At 30.9% G+C, this 22,555-nt stretch overlaps 1 protein-coding gene across 1 annotated transcript; it reads left to right on the plus strand.

The window, feature by feature from the left end:
• Positions 1 to 1,599: 1,599 nt before the first annotated feature.
• Positions 1,600 to 21,754, plus strand: LOC129981698 (collectin-46-like). Its single transcript, XM_056092636.1, has 5 exons — positions 1,600 to 1,956; positions 16,799 to 16,992; positions 19,675 to 19,732; positions 19,838 to 19,954; positions 21,379 to 21,754. Exons 1-5 carry the CDS (start codon positions 1,773 to 1,775, stop codon positions 21,615 to 21,617), a joined length of 792 nt encoding a protein of 263 aa, XP_055948611.1. The 5' UTR covers positions 1,600 to 1,772; the 3' UTR covers positions 21,618 to 21,754.
• The last annotated feature ends 801 nt before the right edge of the window (positions 21,755 to 22,555 follow it).

Consider the following 22,555-nt stretch of genomic DNA (forward strand, 5'->3'; position numbering starts at 1 on the left):
TAATCCTGCGCAAGCTCTGAAAATGTAATTTTGAGAAAAATGATTTTAAAGTTAAAAAAAAAATCCTTTATTAAACTTCCCTATTCACGAATACCATAATCAAATATCGCTAATTTTCACGTTTTTGAGTGAAAAATCAACAGTGACCGTAACGTTTCTGACTATATCTTTTAAACTAATTAAAGTATACAGATCTGCAACACCTTAAAATGTTCAAAACGGTTTCGGTTATCAAATGAAATCATATTTTTTTTTCAAAAATCAAATATTTAAAGGTTCTAGAGTTCCTTAAATCTTTTCTATTTGAGGGCTGCAAAAATATCCTCTGTAAATCAAAAATCAATTTGCGACCACAAAACGTAAGTTAAGTAAAGTTGGAAAATGAAGTATTTTTTAATGCTCAATAAAAGAAACCCATTAAATAGTTTTTAAAAAATAATATTTGATTGATTTTTTTAAACATGAAGGTTTTTGAGAATTATTTTTTCTTACTTGCATTGAAGAATTTGACAGTAACACTTGTTGCTAATGTTTTCACGAACTCATCAGGAGCAATCCATCATAGGCTTAAAAAAAGTTGATATAATCCATTTAAAAAATAATATTAAAAAAGAAGAAATAATTCATTCTTTCATGAAATCAAAAGGCAATAAAAAAAAGAAAAGAAATTATAAAAATTATTAAAAGCTTCATTTGAAACTAAAGAATAAAATTAAATATTTCTGGATATCTAATTATAGTTTAAGTACATTTCGCTTAGTTGCTGAGAATAGATATAATTGATTTTCTCAACTAAATCTAAGCCCGTGATATTGTTATGGGATGTTTTAAAAGACGCTGTAGCTTCTGGATCCGAACCATTCTGACCAAAGCAGAAACCTAGTTTTACTTATGTGAAACAGAAAATATAAATATTTTTAGTAACAGCAACCAAAACAAAGTTAAGAATTATTCATGTGTTTTTGGATATTTCAAGGAGATAGGAACCTTCGCTGCTTTAACTGTTATAGAAGCGAAACAAATTAATACATAGCACTGCTATGGAATAATAAAGAGGTCTGACCTACAGTCAAACTGTCCATTATCATTCCAATAACAAAAAGGGGCGAGCCCTGTGCGATCCATTATACTAAATAACATATGGCCCGATTCCGTTCAACGCTACGTAATGCAGAATTACGAATATGTATATTTGATACCTTAATTCAGGATTATAGAGCGGAAAATTGCCTTGGTTGCACAAATTCGGGCACTCCATTAAATTAAGACTGCGCCACCAACGAAGCAACCAAGTGAATGGTCTTTCAACCCCCTCCTCAACCCTCCACGTTTTCGAAATGGCTGTTCAAAATTAGCGTAACGACAACAAAACAAAATCACCAGTGCCATTTCTAAGCTTTCACGTGGTCACTAAGTGCTTTGAACTTCGTGATGGAAATGACAATGTAACGCAAAAAAAATAAACTTCTGGAGGAGTGGCTTCAGGTTTGAGGCTGGGCATTGGTGGCGATAGTGTCCAATAATAGATCCCGAAAAATCTTGTTATAGAGGTTAAATCCACAAATTTTATGTGACTCTTTGCTAAAAGTTCGTAAAATATTTTGCAAATATTGGAATTTGAAAATTTTTATTCAAGAATTAATAGATTGTTATTGATTTATCGTAAATTATCGAAGTAACAAATGATATTTGGGGACAAATACTTTACTACTAAACAGTCTAATTCTTATTAGTGATAACTGCTGTATATTTATTTGTCCAAGTGTTTCAAAATGCTGATTGAAATCTTTTTCTTATGCCTATCGATGCTTCATGGTTTGGAAGCAATGACGACACCAATGACAACACTTCCACCTACGACACCCCCACCTTTAAATTCTTTTTATTTAAAATATGCGGCATCACAGCATCGGCAAGATAAAAAGTTGGATGTTAAGCCACTAGCTGTCTACAAAGGTAATAAGTAACATTTGCTTTTCTTACTGCTATTTTCCAATGTAAAGTTTCGGCAGTTTCTTCTTTTGATATTTTCCGCAAGCTTTTTCAAGATAAAGCAAAACAGTAAGCTTGACATTTTCGATAATTCCAAATATTCATAAAATTTATGAAAGCATTTCGAATAAATTTTAAAATTAGAAAAACGTTAAGGGAATTACGTAATTTCTTATCACGAAAGGTTTCTAAAATTTAGAGAAGAATTTCCCATTACTTCAGTTACTTTCTGAAACTGTATTTCTATATTTTAAAAATGCATCTCATGTTCATCTTTTAGTTTTTCAGAAGTAAGTTTATAATATTTTAAATATTAAAAAAAAATAAGTAAGAGAGTGTAAAGGACTACTTCTCTGTAATTTTCCCCTCGAAAACTGGACGAAATAATTTCGTTTTTTCTACCTGATATTCCTATTTAATTGTCAAATCGAAAGATAAAGATAATGATTAAAACTAGTTAATAATTTTCACATCTATTATACATTAAAACAATATTTAAAAATTATTTAGCCCATCTGTTGAAGAAACTTCATTCACAGTAAATATTTTTAGCTCTGATTGTTAAAGCCAGTATATGCTTCTTCTAAAGTCATTAATAAATATGAATGGTGCATATTTTCTATCTCTAATATATTAATATATATAAAAACAAAAGAATAAAACTTATATATAAGTTACTTCCCAGTTTTACCTGTACAAATAATGTAATGGCATTATGATTTGTACTCATACTAATTATATTTATTATATTATTATATTATCACGCATATGAGCGTTTAGTTATAAATCAGCAATAAGATTTTATTTTTATTTTCATTCACTTAATAGTTTTTAGAAATAAGGTGTATTCTAAAAATGGCTTCAAAAGGTCATTTTTGTGTTTTAATTTGCTTATATTCATATTCTGATTTAAAGCAATATAAAAGTCATCTTAGGACAAATCTTACAATGTTGAATCCTTATCAGATATTGAAGAAGACGCATGATCCACCATCCTGCACCAGATTTTACCACCTTAGCGTAATTTTTGGAGGACAAAAGGGGTTTATAGATGCCTCGGGCACCAGTCTTAGGCGGTGCCATTAGGAGGTGAGACAAAACATTAGAGCTTTTATGTCACATTTTGGAGAAAGATATAATTGAGTGTGAAAAATTAACACCATTTCTCGGATACCATTTACCTTCACTATGACACTGCAGCCCAGCAGCCGGAAACATACGAGCATATGTTTCCTGCAGCCTGAAACATGTAGGTCTTGATTTTCCCTTTAGAGCACTGTGAATTCTTTTTAGAGGAGAGAGAAAAGTCAACATTAATCAAGTTCAGATATATAATTTTTGAACTTTATAAAATATCATTCGTAAAAAAAAGAAGAAAATAAGGAAAAGAGGGAAAAGAAAAGAAAACCGTTTAACAAAGGAAAATTCCATTGTTCGCTTTCAAATTCCTTTTTGAGAAAACTACAATGAAAAATGCCGACTTTTTACCTGCAGTTTTCCGAAAGTACCTACTTTAGTACCTCCATTTCAGTCTTCTTGTTAGATGAGATCGATATGAAAACTATTAAGGCTGAAATACAAAGAAATTAAATCTCTCTACACCTATTTGATAAAACAAGTTCAGGTGTAAAATTGCCATATATCCGTAAAAGGGCCATTGTAAAAGAGTAAAAGACGGACGACGGCAAATCGATTTTTGTAAACTATTTTAGTACATTTTTTTAAATCAAATTTCACAAATATTTTCTTCGCTCCAAAGAAACTATATTACTCGCTCCGAGTTGCTCATTCCCATCCTCCAAGGTGTGTATATATATATATATATATATATATATATATCAACTTTGATAGCTGTCAATTAAACCGTCAGGTCTGTAGCACATTTTTTTTTTCATCGAACGAATCTATTTCACATATTCATCTTTATTAGTAGAGATGTTTCGTTGTTGCAAGCAGTTAATTCAGTCTCCACGATCGAAAACTAACCTCTTTTTGAATTAAAAAGATCAATTTTTAAAAAAATTTATAATGAATATATTATTTGATGAAAACTAATTGTATGACGTTTCGAGTTTTACTCTTTTTACAAAACTGATTTAAATAATTGCTGCAATAAATGACGAGCCATTTTCAGATCGAGATTATGAGAAATTTAAGCTTTCAAAATTATGTATTACGTATTACTTGCAATTTATCTTTATTTATAAAGACATGTGATTTTTTTGTCAGCTAAGTCTTTCTTTCGAGGATATTAAATATGTTCTTAAATAATATGGTATTTAAAAGAATTTCAATTTTGGATTTATTAAAAGTCCGCTTTAAAAGTTATTTTCTTTTATAAGGAATTTCGGTTTATTTTTAAAATTGTTACACTTATTAATAAAAGAAATAAAAGGTAAGTATTTTTGGGCAATTTTAATTTTTGGAATTGTATTTTTAGTCTAAGCTTAAGCTTTCTTAAATTTTAGTTTTGAAATACAAAAAAACAGTATAAAAACCTTTTTTTGAATTAATTTTATGCGTTTTTACATAATTACATGTTGAAAAGTACGGAGAAACATTTAATGAAAATTTTACACCGGATGAAGTCAAGATCAGATATTGAATTCAGCATACCTACAAAAACTGAAAATAAATATTAAATGCATAATATCATGGTATCATGAAAATTATTATACCATGATACAATTGAGATGAAAATGATTTTTCTCATTTTTTTGGTAGATATTGGGATTGGAAACATAATATTACAACCAAAAGGGATCTACCCTCCCTCCAAAAAAATTAAAATTTAATTACAAGATAGTGAAATTGAAAGACAAATATTCAGCTCTGAACACAGTTGCCAAAAAAACTTACAATAGTTCGTTTCACTAATCAAGAGTTTCGTGTCTCGGGATAGGTTTTAACATGAAGATAATGTAAAACCTCGACATATGAGCGATATACAGTAGTTCCCAAAAGTGATAGTACACTAAAGAAATTTGCAGAAATTGTGTTCTATACTTCTTAATAAAGCATATTATTAGTTGGTTTTTTTTTAATTAGCATCTTTAAATAGTTCTTAATAAAACTGAACAAATATTTTTATAAAAAATCAAGTAGTATTGATCTAAAAGATAAATAAATAAAAAATGTCACAAAATTAGAACACAAAATTCTTCGTACATCCAAACATTATTTATTTAAATTCATCATAAAAATATCTTTTGCGGCTTATTTTTCTTCTAATTGAAAAATACACTAAAATCGTTTTATTTCAGTATTTAATATCACAATTATTTATTCTATTTACTTTATTCTTAGATATGACGCGCATTCGTAAAGAAACGAGTTTAGACGTACGAAAATTAATTATATTTCATTTTAAAGCTGGAAAATCAATTAGAGGCATTGCAACTATAACTAGTCTACCTCATTCAACGGTGCAAAGCATAATAAAACGTTACAGAGAGGGAAAAAGGATTGCAAACATGCCTCGTAATGGTCACTCTCAAATTCTGTCAGCTAGAAGTCAAAGAAATATTGTGAGTAAATTTCTAAAAAATCTACGTCTGAGCGCAATAAAGTTTACTTCACAATAAAATGAATCAAATGGAACTGTGAAACTATTCGTAGAATTCTTCGGAATGCTGGTATACATGGCCGCTCTGCACGAAGAAAATTCTTTGTAAGTCAGAAGAACTGTAAAAATATGCTATGAAAAAATTTTCATGTAAAAAATAAGAATATATAATGGTAAATAATGAGGTTTTTAATTGATTCTTGTTGATGTACGAACACTTTTGGGAGCCACTGTATGAATGTAATAATCGTGTTTAGTGCAGTAGGATGAGAATGTTATCTTGAATATATCGGAGGTTATTTTGGATCATGCTTTTTAATTTTAAACCACGAGGATTAGGGAGAATCACAAATGAATTGATGCCGACTATTCCAAGCTTTTAAGTTATACTAGCGACAGGACATTAGCATTCCATAGATTTAATATCATGTCTTTAACATTAATATCGCGTATACGACAAATATTTATTAAAGTTTGGTTTTGAACATAAACTTTGGCAAAATTTTACTTAACTTTAAATATTACAACACACAAAAGAAAGTGAAAATGCTCAAACATTTTTCGAAATATCTATATTTACTTATTCAATATTAGTCATCTCAGGCGATCGGTTGGTTCACCGAAAATATCGGTTATATTTGAATTCAGATTAAAAAAAAAATTATAACTCCATGGCCATGATTTTGAAACACACACACACACACACACACACACACACACACACACACACACACACACACACACACACACACACACACACACACACACACACACACACACACACACACACACACACACACACACACACACACATCTTTTTTGTAAGTACTGATTAGTCAGACACGGCAATGTCTGACATTAGCCGTGTTATTTTAATTTTATTATCGTACATACATGACAATATCTAAATTAGGCAATCCAATAATATCGTAACGCTTTGGAAAAAGTAAATATCCAGTCCATCCATCTTACAAATTTCGAGATATTATAACTTCACTTTCTCATTTATCTTGTAAACTACACAGATATTAAATAGAATTCTTTATCTTTAGCTTCCAAAAATAGAAGAAAATCAGATGATTCAGTATTTGATGAAAAATGTTTGAATTTCAGGGCAAAAATTGTTTATATTGTTGAAAATTAAGCAAAATTAATTTTTTTAATTGCTAAAATTCAGAAAAGAATAGAATGACTATTAAATTGGTATCATCAGAAAGATAAATTTTAAAATTTTGAAGTTGTAAAATTTATTTTTGAGCTGCAACATTCTTCAAGCTATCTCTGAAAATTGGCAGAATAGCGCTTAATTTTCAGTTAATGAAAATTCTAATTAAAAATTAAAAAATTGATCCGAGGCAGATTCCCGACCTCCAAGGTACGCATATATGTGCCAAATTTGGTAGGTTTAAGTCAAACAATGTGACCTGCAGAGGGCCAACACACACACACATACACACACACACACACACACATACACACACACACACACACACATACACACACACACACACACACACACATACACACACACACACACACATACACACACACACACACACACACACACACACAGAGAGAGAGAGAGAGAGAGAGAAAGATGCACACGCATACACACACACACATCTTTATTGTAAGTGCATATTAGTATAGATTTCCACATTTAAACATAATTTGTTTTCATTAAGAATTTTCTTTCGGAATTTTATGAAAGGTTTTGTACATTCCTTTTACATGTCTGTTTTATTTATAAGTTCTTTCAAATTATTAGAACAACTGTTAATATTTCTTATTTTAATTATCAGGTTAGGGCTGGAAAAACTCTCATGATATCCTCTTAAAACTTTAGAATTTAGATGAAGAAATGGGAAGATAGATAGTTAGCTCTTTTTTTATTGTTAGATAAAATTTGCCGGTTCTTTCGATTAGTGTACGTAGAAATAGAGTTTTTAATTTTCTCGTCTCTTAGCAGTAACTTTAAACAACACGCAGATGTTGGTGTAGTAGAACAGATGAATAAAACTTTCTATAGGAAGAAAAGGGGTGCTCACAAATTCATTCTGAGGGAAGAGTAAGATTCTAATGGGTTAACTCTTCATTAGATGCAGCGGTTTTAGGCCTCATAGGAAGCGTATCTATTTCTGAAATCATATTGTTGCAAATCTGTAATGCTGCTTACCAACACTGTTAGTTTTCACTAGAAAGACCGTTTTACGATGAGCTTTGTTGCCTTTGTTGTTGATGATTGGATGCCGAATCAGTGATTTCAGAACTTGGCGACCATTTGGCGACTTTGGCGACAAAATAGATAATACTGGAATCTACCAGAATTTTGGCAATAGAACCAATAGCAACCGAGATATGCCTAATTATTCCAAACTCTTATCTGCCCAGCTCTGTGAACTATAAAATGCCGGCAGTCTAAGCTGAAGACAATCGTGGAAAGAGTCGCCGGAAAGTTTAGAGTCGCATAGCGAGTCAATGGCGAATAGTTTTATCAGTCCAGAGAAGCATAAGCGTTGTGTGGAGCTCAAGTGTTCGGTGAATTGAGCTGTGTGCCGATCCCTGAAGATTATAGAAGAAGCATCGAGTCGTGTGTGGAGTAGCCAGCCCTATAGCAGTGAGTCGGCAGTTGGATACAGCTAAAGTGAGGATGAGTGGAGATTTGTAGGCATTTGGAGAGACCGTATAGAGTAGTTATGTAGAGTTCCTCCTCCTGCTCAATTCTGTCTGGCCACTTTGCATGCTGTGGCTTTGCGTATGTTAATACTACCGATTACTACTTGTGGGCTATTGTTTGTTGCATTGTGCTCCTATGTATTACGTGTGTTCGTATCGGCTGCATATTTGTCGTCTGTATATTCGTTTCTTCGTGTTTAATAAATGTCGTCATCGTCATCGTCACTAAAGGACTGCTTCTTCATCGACTAACAAATCGAAAGAACTCCGAATTCATAACAAAAATGCTCATTTTATCTCAAAAGTTTTAATACTTTATTTTCAATCTAAAACATTCAATCTAAATTATTAACAATGTAATATGTATTTATTTATGCACTTAACTGTTTATATTTATGTATAAATATTTATTTCCAAAATAACATTTACCAAATTTAATCATAGAAATTTATATAGGAAATTTTCGTTGTATAATTTTTATAACAATTTTACAAGGTTTCTGAAAAATTTGATATTAATAATACATACTTTTGTATTGTTAAGATTGAATACTTTCAGTTACAAATTCTTAGTCTTTTTCATATTTTTACGACAGAGTGTATTCAACTTTTGAATTATTTAAAGATTTTTAAAGCTTTTAGATTCAGTGTTAATAACTTTTAAATTTTAATGCTTTTAAATATTTTTAAGTTTGATTGCATATATCCCCTAAATTTCTAATATTTTTAAATGTTTTTTTTAAAGATTCAGTACTTACAGATTCTATTTATCTTTTTCTTCTTGTTCTGTTCTTTTTTTACATCATGCTTTCTGAAACAGGAGTCCCTTTTTTCTGTAAGGTGCATTTTCTTTAAATAGATAAATAAATAACTTTTTTGCATTAATTATTAACATAGAAAAAAAAACTTTAAAAAGGTAATTAAAAGGAATAAAGAAAATAAACTTGTAAATGTAGGCGTCACGATCTGATAGGTTTCAAACTTAGCAATGTTGATTAAAGCCGATACTTAATTAATTCTACTCCCGTGAAGATCTTGAATGATTTACATTGGTTCAATCCACGCATGAACAGATGCAAAGTCGTTAATTAGTCGTTCGGATGGCTGCTGATCACAGTGGCCCTGGATAACTGACCAAAGTAGTCGATATAAGGGTTACCCTTTATTTTCCAATCTATTTCAACTTTCTTTTTAAAAACTTTAAAGTAAGTAAGTATAGAGTAAGTAAGTAAAACGTAAGTATAAATTTATATATATATATATATATAACTTAAATTAAACCCTAATTAATTTCCTAATTTTTATTGTTATTTAATCCATATTAACTTAATTCTAAAATGTTATTCCATTCTCTGATCCAGTTACAGCTTTTTTTTTATTTATTTAATTAAAGCTACACGAATTGCTTTACTCAGCACTTTCAAACGCTCCGAGCGAAGGGTTAAATATCTGTCATTCTAAGGGAAATCTTTTAAAAGATAACTATATTTCCCTTTCTTAAGTCTACACATGTCAAAGAATCCTTATTAGAATCTCATAGTATAAAAGTCACCGGGGGAAAATATTTTGATCTCTTTTGCATTTGTATCGGGATGTGAACGGATGTCAGTTACATCGTCACTTCTTTTTTGTACATAAATTATGCGTTCCACTATGGATTTAAAAATTCAGAAGTGTTATCTCTCTCCTTGGCCACGAAACTGCTTTAAAAATATGTGTTTATTTTCTCTCTCTCTATATATATATTGTGCGTGCGTGCAATGATATGTTTTAATATAATTTAAATCCTAATTGATTTTCTACTTTTTATATTAAATTAGTCGATAATACTTTATTCTAAAATGTTATCTTATTTTCTGATCCAAATTCCACTATTTTCTAATTAATTATTTCTAACATGCGCTCTAAAAAATTGATGGTTATTGCAATTCTTCCACTCAGAGCGAAGAGATAAAAGTCTTTAATACCTACATCATTCCGTTCAAAGATATTTAAGATTTTTTTTCTTAAATTGACACATGTCAAAGAAACATCTAAAAGAATCTCTCAGTAAAGGAAATCTTTTAGTTGCATTAAGGGAAATATTTCTCCCACTTTCCTCTTGTGTTCTGGTGCGAACACATATGCTTTCCCCCCTGTACAAACAATGCGTTTTCGTGGAAAAATAATTGGAGTTTAAATTCCCAATCTGTCTTACTTTCGGCCACACACACACACTCATACACAAAAATTAGTTTAACTATATATTTAAAATATACAAGACATGCTAGGTATTATATGAATAAAGTATAAAATAGGAATATTCTCATTAACAGAATTAAATTGATTAAAAATTTTGTCAAAATACAAAATTAAAACAATCCATTTCAGAAAAGTGCATCAAAGGAAAATAACTAAGCCAAAAGAGTTTAAGAACATTAGTCTATTGGCTTAGTGTGCCTCCGAAAGAAAATAAAAGCCTTGAAGATCTGTGAAAACAGTTATGACAGCTCGAGACCATTTCCAACCCATTCGAAATAGGACCTAAAATATTTGAATGTGCATACTGGACGAATCATCTAAAAAGCATCAAACGGAGCGTTTAAATTATGCCATGATGTAGCTCCTGGTATGTAGATTAAACAAAGTCCCCTGACAACAATATCTACAGAATCATAAAAGATTCTGGAGTAGAGTAAAACTATTTTATTAGACCTTGTATTCTGTAATCAAAATGCTGTTTCTTTTATTGAAATAACAGATACAATTGCAAAATGCTAATTGATAGAAATCGTGACAGTTGACTCCGCTTTTCTTCATTTACATTGTTTTATACGCCCATTCTGTTTGGATAAGTGGCAAAATGCACTAGTTTAACATAACATTAATCTTTGATCTTTGACTAGAACTTGCTCAGGTCTTTCAAGGTCTTACTTCTAAGTATTCATTCAAATCGGTGTTTAGTATCTTTTTTATTTAAAAGGGTGGCAGAGGGCGTTGTTCATTTTCTCGACTGGTGCTGAAATGATATATTACATTAAGATATGCAAAATAACTTTTTTTTAAACGACTGCTCGTTAAAGAAAATTTTGAGTTATCATTTTAAATCACCTAATTCTAATAAACTTTTTTCGGGGAAAGAGTCGTGTATCGAGTTTCCATTCTCAGAGTTGAAAGATCACTTTCTTCGCACAAGGTTATTGCGAAAACATATGTAGATTTGTACGAAAAAAAATATTGAAAAGCACTTGTGCTTTCTTTTAATTTTTGTATTTTAATGGACCTATTCAAATTAAAATTTTTTATTTTGATAATTTTCAGATTACATTTTAGTGATTAATTAGTAAATTACACCACATGTTATAGCAGAAAACATATCCCACATTTTAATGAGATATTAGCATTTTAATTAATTAATTAGTAAAAAATACTTTGTAATAAAAAAATTATTGATAGTTTTATTTCTAAATAAATTGAAAACAGTTTGACTTCCATTTAACATGCATAAATATAGAGAAATTATTTTCTATTAAAATGCCGCCTTCTTTTGTGAATTAAGGAATAATGATGGATTCATTTTAAAAAGTAAATAGTTTTAATTCGATTTCGTGGAGTTTTTTCTCTAATAGCACAAAATGCTTAACAATATTATTACAATATCAAAACAATGTTGTACGGCTTTCAGAATATCCATCAATATCATTGAGATATCAAACTATTTCATGTACTGATAGGGATTGATCATGCACCTTTGCGTTATTAACAAAATTATGGTATCGGTAAAAACAATTGTTCATGGCACTTAACTGTTGATAAGGTGAATAATAATTTAAACTTGAAAGATGTTTTACAACGTGATGTAAAAATTCCTGAAGGGTTATGTATACTCCAAATCGAACAGGAAATATCTTGTACAGTACACTCCCGAGTATCCGGCCTAATGTGGTGGAAGGGAAGGCCAAATAACAAAAAAGCCGGATTAGCCGGATTTCTATAAATTCATTTCTTTGTCTACCAATACCAAAAGACAAAATTTTTATACCAAAACTCTCAGTAATAATACGTACTTTCTCACTTCTTATTGAGTACTAAGCCCTCCATTTATCTCAAAGAGAACGCAGCCGGTGAATCATAGAATCAGTTGCCGGTAACGTGTCGAGTCAAAATGGAAGGCTCTGTATTGGTAGTTTATTTATGTTTATATATTGAACTGCACATTTCAAGAATTTATAAGAGAAAAAGTAAGTTAAAGGATATAAAGTGTTCACATTTAACATAAATTCTGTAATGCCCAACTTAAATGCAGGAAAAATAAGCAAAATGTTAAATTGTAAGCCTAATTCTTAAGAAAATTCAAAAACTGATTTTATTTTTCACTGATAAATGATTACACAGATATGAAAAGGTAACCCTAAAATAAGAGTCAAAACTTGCAGTTTTTAGGTTTTGAAAATGTTCTTAATAGATGACTTAATAGACGCCTTGCCTTCCTCATTTAATGACGATAAAAGAAAACTAGGTCCGCTAATGCGCAAGCCGAATGATCATGAACCGGATACTCGGGAGTGCACTGTATATATGTATGACATATTCATATCATTGTCATTGTCAAGAGATATAACTGAGAGAACAAATTAAATGAACATAAAACGTTAAAAAACTCGTGCTTTAACAACAGCAATAAATTCAAGGTATAAAAATAGACTTTCGGTAACTCTCCCATCATGACCACGATAACTTTGAAGATGCTCACGACAATATTGTCCACAGATGTGTATAGTAAAGAATTCCCAAAAGAAATAACCAATGTAGAACAGATCCGGCCATCATATTGGCCAATATACGAAGCCATAAAGTCAGATTCACCAGTATCTAAATGCCACGGTTTTGCATCGATGAACGTCACGTCCGAGAGCATTTTTTCATCCTATTGATTGCAAATTTTTCTCTACAAATGTTCGACAACTCACTCCATTTGATTGGCAACATATATATATCTATAGAGTGATCTCAGAAGTACTAAATTAAACATTTCCTCTTGGTGTTCATATATCTTGCTATTTCTCAAGCGCCATCTATCGTGTGAAGATAGCATTTCCGATTTTACATATCTACATGATTACGATTTGTCTCAGAGTACTCAGCGTGGATTGTTTAAGAAGAAAGAAATATCTTCTTTTTTAATTTTTAAAATGTTTAAATTTATGCCTCTTATTATAGAATGTCGCTCATTTTTTCCCCTTTCTTTATTACCTTTCGAATTTTGATTAAAAATAAAAGCATAAATCGAAATCAGAAAAATTAATAAAAGGATTTTTGTCAGAAGCAAATAGCTATCCCAGAAAGTGAAATATTCCAAATAATGTGTAAGTCAATAAGAGTGAGTGATTATATCAAAAAGTAATTGTGACTATATCACAGATTTATTGGGATTATATGATAAGCGATTATTTTACTTTTATTACTGGCTAACCTCTCACTATTATGAATTTAAATTTCAAGCAAAATTTTAAATTTACAGAAGCTGTTAGAAGTTTTATTCATTTGGTGTTCTTTTTCAAGGCATAGATCTAATGTTTTATTTTTTATTACCGCAAACCTTGTTCTTCATCAATTCTGTGAGTTGTTCCGACATTGAAACAACTTTGCCCAATAAACTTTACTGCCCTGAAAAGCGGTTACTAAACGGTTTCGTTAAACATCGTTTTAACTGTCTTAAAACTCCCGATTATAGGCTAATACCGTTCCCGTTGGTTGCACTGCATTAATTTCATGGAACTTTTATGAATTAATATCAACGAAGCAGAAGAACAAAATTGACATAATTCTCCAGGAAATTCAAATCGAACCAAGCGTTTTTTTAAATATAAGAAAAAATAGAATGATGTTGAATTGCGAAAATTAAAAAGGGAAATGCAAAATGGATTGAGTGTATAAGAAAAGTTATGAAATAGAGAAGATATTGCATCTTATTTAAATTGCAAAATCTAATTAATAACAATACAAGCGCTATTATATTGTAAATGAACATAATTTACTTATTAATATTCGAAAGATACGAAGATAAAATATTCTAATTATCAGAAAATTCATTCTACAGATTTTGACGAATCTTTGCTTTTATAACTAAATCCAAAAAAATTATTTCTAGAACAATGCTACCTTGTATATCGTCTATGTGTATACGGATGTCGTTTAAAATAATTTTGTAAATATTGGCATTTCGTTAACGAAACAAAACGAAAGTTATTTTGAAAGATTTTTTTTTTAATTTGGTCGGAGGCAACCTGAGTAGGCAACTCCTTCTACAAACTGGCAGCCTTGTAGCTTTTGTGGGTATTGTAATCTATTCTATATTGCGCAATAGTGTTTGTCAGCATAACTTAAATTTTACCTTTTTTAATTAGCTTTCATTATTAGTCAATTAAAGTAATATGGCTTTCTTACGAATACAATTATACTTATTTTTAATTAATTTTAACTGAGAATAAAATTTTAACTGAATTATAAATGTTAATAAGCTAGTTCATTAACATTTATAATTCAATTATCTTCTGTTAAAGTTAATTATAAAATTAACTGAAAGTAAATGTCTTCAATTATTTTTCTTATAGTCGTAATTCTCGCTCATAAAGAGATACTCATCTGTGTCTGAACAAAAAAAAAAAAAAAAAAATTGAAGCATAAACTTATAAGGTTTACTCAAAGACTTATATCGGGATGTATCTTTAAATAATTATTTATGAAAAAATTTATTGTAAAATATTGTTTAACTAATTTTTATTTATCAATAATTATCATTTTCTTTCTTTATTTATATTCAGATTTTATGCCTGCGAAAAAAATTCTGTGATAGGAAATTTTTAAACTCTGTTTCTACTTTTTTGGAAAAGGAAGAGGTGCTGCGTTCGAGTCAACATCCTTTTCCCTTGATGGATTATTCAGCGGATCGAAGCGATTTGTTACTCAGTTGCACTATGGTAGATAGGAATTTTCTCTCTATGGAGAGTTCTGCTTCCACTCCTATTACGTTTTTCGCAACGCTGCTCTTATATAATGAAACTTTTAAAAAGAATTTAATTACACTGAAGAGCCAGAATTTGATAGAAGCCACCTTTATTTACAAGCATACGTAAATAAAGGAATTATGCAACCAGTCAACGCAACGTAAGTGTGCAGCGTCTATATAAGGCAATAAATGTCTAGCAAAGCTGTTAGATCGGTTTTTGCTGCTGCAATGGCAAGTTATCAAGATTCAAGTGATTTTGAACGAGGCGTTAAATTCGACACACTACAGATGGGAAGAAATATCTTCGAGTTAATGAAGAAATTTGAATTTTCTAGTACGATAATTTCATGAATGGATCGTGAATATCGAATAGCCGGCAAAACAACAAATCTCGGACACCAGGGAGGTCGGAAACAGACCTTGAAAGAATGGGACCATCGATGACTGATGGGAATCCTTAAGCGAAATAGATATGCAATACTTCTTCAAATTACCACGGATTTCAGTATTGGACCTCAACAGGTGCCAATATACAAAATATTTAACAAATCATCATTGATATGGATTTTTGTAGCCGAAAGCCTACTCGTGTACTTTTATGACTGCAGAGCACAAGGCTTTACACCTTGCTTGGTCCCCTCATTACTACTATTGAACTATTGATGTCTCGAAACACATTGCTTTGTCTGACAAATTTCGTTTCCAGTTGTATCGGGTGGATGGACGTGCATGAGTATGTAGACAACCTCATGAATACGTGACAAAAGGTGACTGTTCAATCTAGTGGAGCCATTGGGATGATAAAGGCCGTGTGTGTTAACATTGTATGGAATTCCTTATATGTGAAGAGATGATGTAATAAATGACAGTACATAAATATAATGTCCGTTTACTTACACATTCATGTCCCTTGTGCATTCCAACGGATTTGAACAATTCCAGCAGACATCTTACGCGTTGAGAATTGCTACTGAGAGACTCTAGGAATAGTATTTGACTTTAGATACTTCTATTTAACCCCTAAATCTCAAAATATGAGCATTATTGAACATATCTGTGAATGGTTTATAATGTGGTGTTTAGAAGATATCTCCACTACATCGTACTCCTAGAGATTTATGGACTACCCTTGGGAATTCATGATGTGAATTGCTTCCAGTATACTTTCAAATATTAGCCAAGTCCATGCTTTATCTTTGTGTTGCACTTTTGTGTGCTTATGAAGGCTTTATATATATTAAATAGCTGTATCAGTTTTTCTGGTGCTTCAGTGTAGATTTTTGATGGATTTTGATATCGAGTGGGGAAAAAAAGTTGATAATTGTATATGTATAAAAAGAATAAGATGGTGTTCCAGTTCCTTAGTTTTTAGACACTTGTTGTCTTTCATTTACACAAATTTCTACGCCACAGTAGTGAGCTATCGATGTTTTCAGATAATTCCTATTTTATACTCATTTAGCTTTGGTACAGAAAAAATAGCTCCTGCGCTTGAAATTTCTATTACTAATATTCAGTAGAAATGATCCCAAAATGCTAATATTCATGATCTCAAAAACTTTTCCAATATTTTCTCAGATGTTTCTCGAGTGCACTGTTTGGGATTGTGCCTTCAGAGGCAGACTGGTGGCAAATCGAAGATCTGCCGTTCCTTCAACTGGTCCGATCGCACTTGCTACATGCTCAATACGTACGTTTGCGACGGCGAAAGAGAATTAACAGATGCACCTGGCTTCAGCTACTTTGATCTGGTGGACAGTTTCTCAAAAGAGGTAAGACAATTCATCTATCATAATTTAGAATAAATAAATAAACTTACTTTTATCGAAAGTTATAAACAAGACATAGTAATTCACAAATGCTTTGTTATAATTCAGAAAGTGACTACATGAGTTCATTTGAAATGTTTGAAATTTGTTGGATTTGTAGGAAAAGAAGCGAAGACTTCCATCCCTTAAAGGACGGGATAATTGCAGTCAATCAATTTTGAAGTATTCCACTGCTTCTAAAAAAACCCGGAAGATTGATTTTGTTTCCCATGATTATGAATATCTTTAAAAGAAACGTTTCCTTGCTCATGAACGCGTTGAAAATGCCACCACCCTTGACATTACACACATTGTGAAACTGTTATTATCACTTGTCCCTCTTTATGTGGAAATATATAGCAAGAATTTATGTATTGCCACTCATTTCAGCTGGAGAAATAAGCATATGCCCATAAAAAGGACTGACATGGAAGTTTAAACTGTTAATGTCATTTAAAAAATAAAGCCGAGATGATTAGGGTTGATTTTTAAATAAATGGAAAATTTCGATATGTTAGTTAAATTTAAATAAATGAAATTAAAAGCATGTGATAAAATCGAATTTCTCTGATATTATCTTTTATGAACTCGTTTATGCTAATGCATTAGAATTTTTTATGTTGGAATCTGACTTAATATCTTATTGATTTATTGGAATCTCTATATTGGTTTCGGATTTTTTAGTAAGTAACAAAATTTTGTTATACAAATTAAAAGGAAAGGAAAATGGAATTTAATTGATACAACAGGCATAATATAATGCTTATTCTCTTTCCATGTTAGTGCAGTAACGGCTTAATGAGGATAAATAACTCCTAGGTCACATGATTATTTTGACTTTAGTCTTCAGACTTAATCAAGGTAAATGGTATAAGGCGGGTAGTAAATGTTTTCAACTTGTTTCATATTTGTTTTTAAAACCAAATTTATGGCATACTCTCTAATAAAGGTATTACCCCTCCACTGGCAAAAAATTGAGGACTTGAGTAAGGCAGAGTGGCCTAATATGACACTGGCTTACAATAATTAAGAAATATTAATATTTGGCGTGAATGTAGCATTTTCACTGCGGATCATCGTGTGATCACGGGCGATTGATCTCTGTCATACGGTTAATAGTATACGAAAATCAAATTTATGTTTAGACACCCTTTATTCCAACCAATTGAAATCAAAATTTGACACAGAATGACAATTGTATTCATAAAATCACATACCGGATTTGATATATTTATGTCATTGCGTTTTCGGATACCGCTTTACATGCTTCTGGAATGACAGACCGACAGACGTTCTTGTTGAATTCAGCTCAAAATTTTATAGGTGTCTACAATCTAGTTTTTAAATCTGTTGACTGAATTCTTCTCTTCGCTTTGTAGAATCGTGTTAACTTATATTCGAACATCCATACAGACAAACTTCCATGAAATGCATTATACTCAAAATTTGGTAGAAGTTTACAAATTTGGGATGAAGACCGTATACCAAATTTCACCAGTCTAGCTCAAAGCATTATAGAGTTATCTTTGTCACAGGCAGATAGACAGACAGACTTAATGCTGAAAATGGGTTTTCCGAATATATGTGTTCAAGTTCTGAAAATGTGTTTTTCTTTCTTTATACTTCATATGCGGGGAAGTGAAAAATAGCACAGGTGCGATTATGTTTCGTCTCTATGGCACTTCCTAAGATTTGCCTCTCAGGACATTTGTCTTTATTTTTCCCCTCCTCACTACGCCGATGTACCTTTCGAAAGAGTAAAAGAATAATGCAATTTTCGAAATCTATTAACGATTAAAGAAGGGATCGAGAAATTTCGACAGAATACATTAATGCCATAGAGAAGCTTTTAAAAGGTAAAGAAGACTTCAACCTATTATCCAAAATGTTATAGCAAGATAATGTTTGAAGCTTCTATCACCTATCTGTATATAATTTTTTAAAGTTGCCTTTCATTAAATAGCATCCATAGTGGGAACTCAAAAGAAGTTTTCAATATCATCGTAAGGTGCCTCGGTACAAATCTAGTTAATAAAAGAATGAAAAATGTTGTAAAATATATTTAAAAATGTTAAAAAAATTATTTTAATGAAAACAAAAATTTACAAACATAAGATCAGTATTATTAAATAAATTTTAAATTAATGTTAAAATTGTTTTTTTTTTATAACACGTTACAAAGTTATTAAGGAAAAGGTAAATGTTCGATTCGTTTTTGATAAAAATCTAATTTAAATTTCAAATTCTTTGCAAATCACATTTATTTGTTAACGAAGAAGAAAGTATATATGCCAAATTTGGTAGTTCTGGATTTAATGGTATGGCATGCGAAGAATTTTAAATGATTTGAGGTGATTTACATACGGAAACTTACTGGTAATATATCAGTCTCTAATCATTATCGTGTTAAAAAGTACTGCGCAAGGAAAGAAGAACACTATATACATGCGAAAGAGACGATGGCACAGAGCCATCTGCTATGAATTTTGTATCGGAAATCTTAACAAAATGTCTCATGGTAAATGCAAATTTAACAGGAACAGGTTCATGACGGTTAAATAGAACTCTAATTTGGTAATAATACTTTTTCTTGTTATTGAATACCATCTGCAACTGCATTGTGTTGAAAATATATATTTATTGCAGAAAGAGTTCATGATGTCGAACCAGTGTGCAATTAAAGGAAAATGTTCCAACAAGTGCAGTAAGTATATAAATGATTTATTGAATTTATATCGTAGATGAAAGTGTTTATATTTAAGTTGTTGATGCTTTAAAAATATTTGAACAAATAATCTTCGTATTCCAGTGAAATTCAGACTTTTCAAGACTCCCCTTTCTTGGCAAGAAGCCCATGCTGCCTGTCAAGCTGAAAAGGCCTATTTGGCCATGCCAAAGAGTTGGAGCGATCATGATACGCTGATAGGTATTTATGAAAAGATTTTAAAATTTGAAATTTCGGATCCTATTGTCGATCAGTGATAACTCATGCTGTAACTTATTTATATAAGATAACTTCCTTTTAATTTCTTAGGTTGATGTAACTTATTCTACATTGCTCAGTATATTCAAAAGTACTGCACAATGTAATGATTATCAATAAAACTTTCCCTAATTACTTTTGAGTAATTTAATTATGAATTTTTAATGACTAGATTAACATGATTTTTAACTTGATTTAACTAAGTTTAAATGAAGAAATAAATAATTTTTAATTAAATTTTAAAACAAACATAATTTTGGAATAAATGTTTCTGATTATATTTTGTATTCTTTTCCCGTACTCCCGTTCACTAAGATTTACATTTCTGCGGTTGGCCAATTAAAAAAATTGCAAAACTTTAGTGTTAAAGTAATACGTATGTAGAAATGTTACTTTTATACTTATTTATGAAATATAATAAAGCGCTAGTAATAAAAAGTGGTTAATAATTGTCGTGGCTGGTTCGTGAGTGCTTTGAATAAATAGGCAAATAGAGAACTTAACAGATTTATTTCAGATTCGTTCGAGTTACTCTGCTCAGTAACTCCTTCTCCTCCAAGAGCCAACACTCGAATGACATCACTCTTTTAATTACACTCGCGCTAGTGGTCTAGCGCCATCTATGAACGTTTATTTCCTAAGGCTTCAAAATCCAATCACTACAATAATATTACAATTTATTAAATATTACTCATGAACATTTTTATATATTTATCAAGTAATATTATATATTAATGAATTAATTTTTATTATTTCTCATTTATTTATAATTATTTTTCTTTTATTTGTACTCAAATTTCATGTAGGCAAAAACTTTTCTGCCGTAGAAAACGTTTAAAATTCCACTTTTAGCTTATCTAATAATTAAGGAGGTACTGTATTCGGGATAGTACCTTTCTGACTTAATTAACTATGCAGAGGAACGAATGCACTTTGTTACTGCGCATGCGCAGAAACAGAAAGCTTTTGAAAAGTTTCGCCTTGAAGATGTCATTTTTTTGTTGTATTTTCTCTGATTCTGAAAATTTTAAAAGAAATTCTTATATTTTGTTGATGGGTTTAGACAATGTTTTCAAAATAAAATAAATTACTTACTACACTTAGAGAAATAATTTATCAAATTAAAAAAAAAAAGTTACTGAGATTAAGTTAAGGAAGGAATTTTCAGTTCTCGAAATTCGTTACTGAGGAAGGAATTCAGTTCTTGAAAAAAAAAGTTACTGAGATTAAGTTAAGGAAGGAATTTTCAGTTCACTCTCTCTGCTAATTTTAACTCTCTTGCTACTCCGGCAAAATTCAGAATGTCACTTATTTCTGTTTTGCTATTTTCTTTCTTATCGCAATTTTTGACAGTTAATTTCTTTCAGCCCTGATGAAAAAAGGCAACATCCTCCAGTCCTGGATCGGTGTTCGCAAGCGAGAAGGCATCTTTTACTACGATAACGGAGCTCTGCTTGAACACAACAACACCATGTGGGGTCCAGACCAACCCAACGACAGCGGGGGTACGCAGCAATGTGTCCAGATGATGTCGGAGATGGAATACCTGTGGAACGATTTTGACTGTGCCAGGCCCGTAGGCTTCATTTGTCAGTATGTGTGGTAGATGAAATAAATACACAGAGAAGGAAGATATCATCACACATCTAAAATAGTTAGATATAATAATTCTTAAAAAGATCATTACTCAGTTGAAAATGATTAAGTGTAGTCAGATATTCTTATAAGATTATTTTAGGTTTGTTGTAGCAATAAAGATCTTCTATGATCAAAAGAAGTTATTTGTTGTTTTTATTTTATTTATTCATTTATTTTACAATTTCAGTTTTTCAATAGATACGTGCAGTATTTTTTACTTTCTCATATATAGAGAGAAAGTATAGGAATCGTTAAAAAAAAATTCGCACTTCAGATTTTGACGAATCTCCACGTTTTAGAACTCCCCGAGTTCAAAAACGTGGAAAATCATATGTTTGGAAAAGGTCCGTCTGTCTGTCCGTCTGTGACAAAGATAGCTCCAAAACCGTTTGAGCTGGATGACTGAAATTTGGCATAGATAATTACATCAAATTTGCAGATTTCAATAAAATTTTGAGAAAATCTATTCAGAGGTAGTCCGTCTGTCCGACAGCACAAATATAAATTAACACAATAATTACAAAACGCAGAAAGCTAGATAGATGAAATTCGGCACACATATTTAACATCTGTTGTGCAAATGTTAAAATATAATCAAATCATAACATATATCATAGATATAGATATATAGGATCACCTATCAAATTGTGGGCTAAATTCAGCTACGTGTTGATTGTCTGTCTGTCTATACTTTCAGAATTGACTTAAATATATTAAATTTAGTATGGGATTGTATGACTACAAGTGAAGTTTCATGCCAAAGTTTTGTTTGCATGCCGAGGATAAATCGCCAAAAAAAAAAATCGCCAAGGATCGCTTCATAGATTCAATAAAAATGCTACATTCAGGCCAAATTATGATATTTCAGAACTGTTGTACGCGAATGTCATGCAAAGCCTTCTCTGG

This window comes from Argiope bruennichi, chromosome 8, assembly GCF_947563725.1.
Source record: "Argiope bruennichi chromosome 8, qqArgBrue1.1, whole genome shotgun sequence".
NCBI classification, from domain to species: Eukaryota; Metazoa; Arthropoda; class Arachnida; order Araneae; family Araneidae; genus Argiope; species Argiope bruennichi.

Excerpts from the sequence above, each read along its gene's own strand:
- LOC129981698 (XM_056092636.1), top strand. The coding sequence starts at position 1,773 with ATGCTGATTGAAATCTTTTTCTTATGCCTATCGATGCTTCATGGTTTG. Across the intron at positions 16,993-19,674 it reads TGGACAGTTTCTCAAAAGAG|AAAGAGTTCATGATGTCGAA; the intron begins GTAAGACAATTC and ends TATTTATTGCAG. Across the intron at positions 19,733-19,837 it reads AAAATGTTCCAACAAGTGCA|TGAAATTCAGACTTTTCAAG; the intron begins GTAAGTATATAA and ends TTCGTATTCCAG.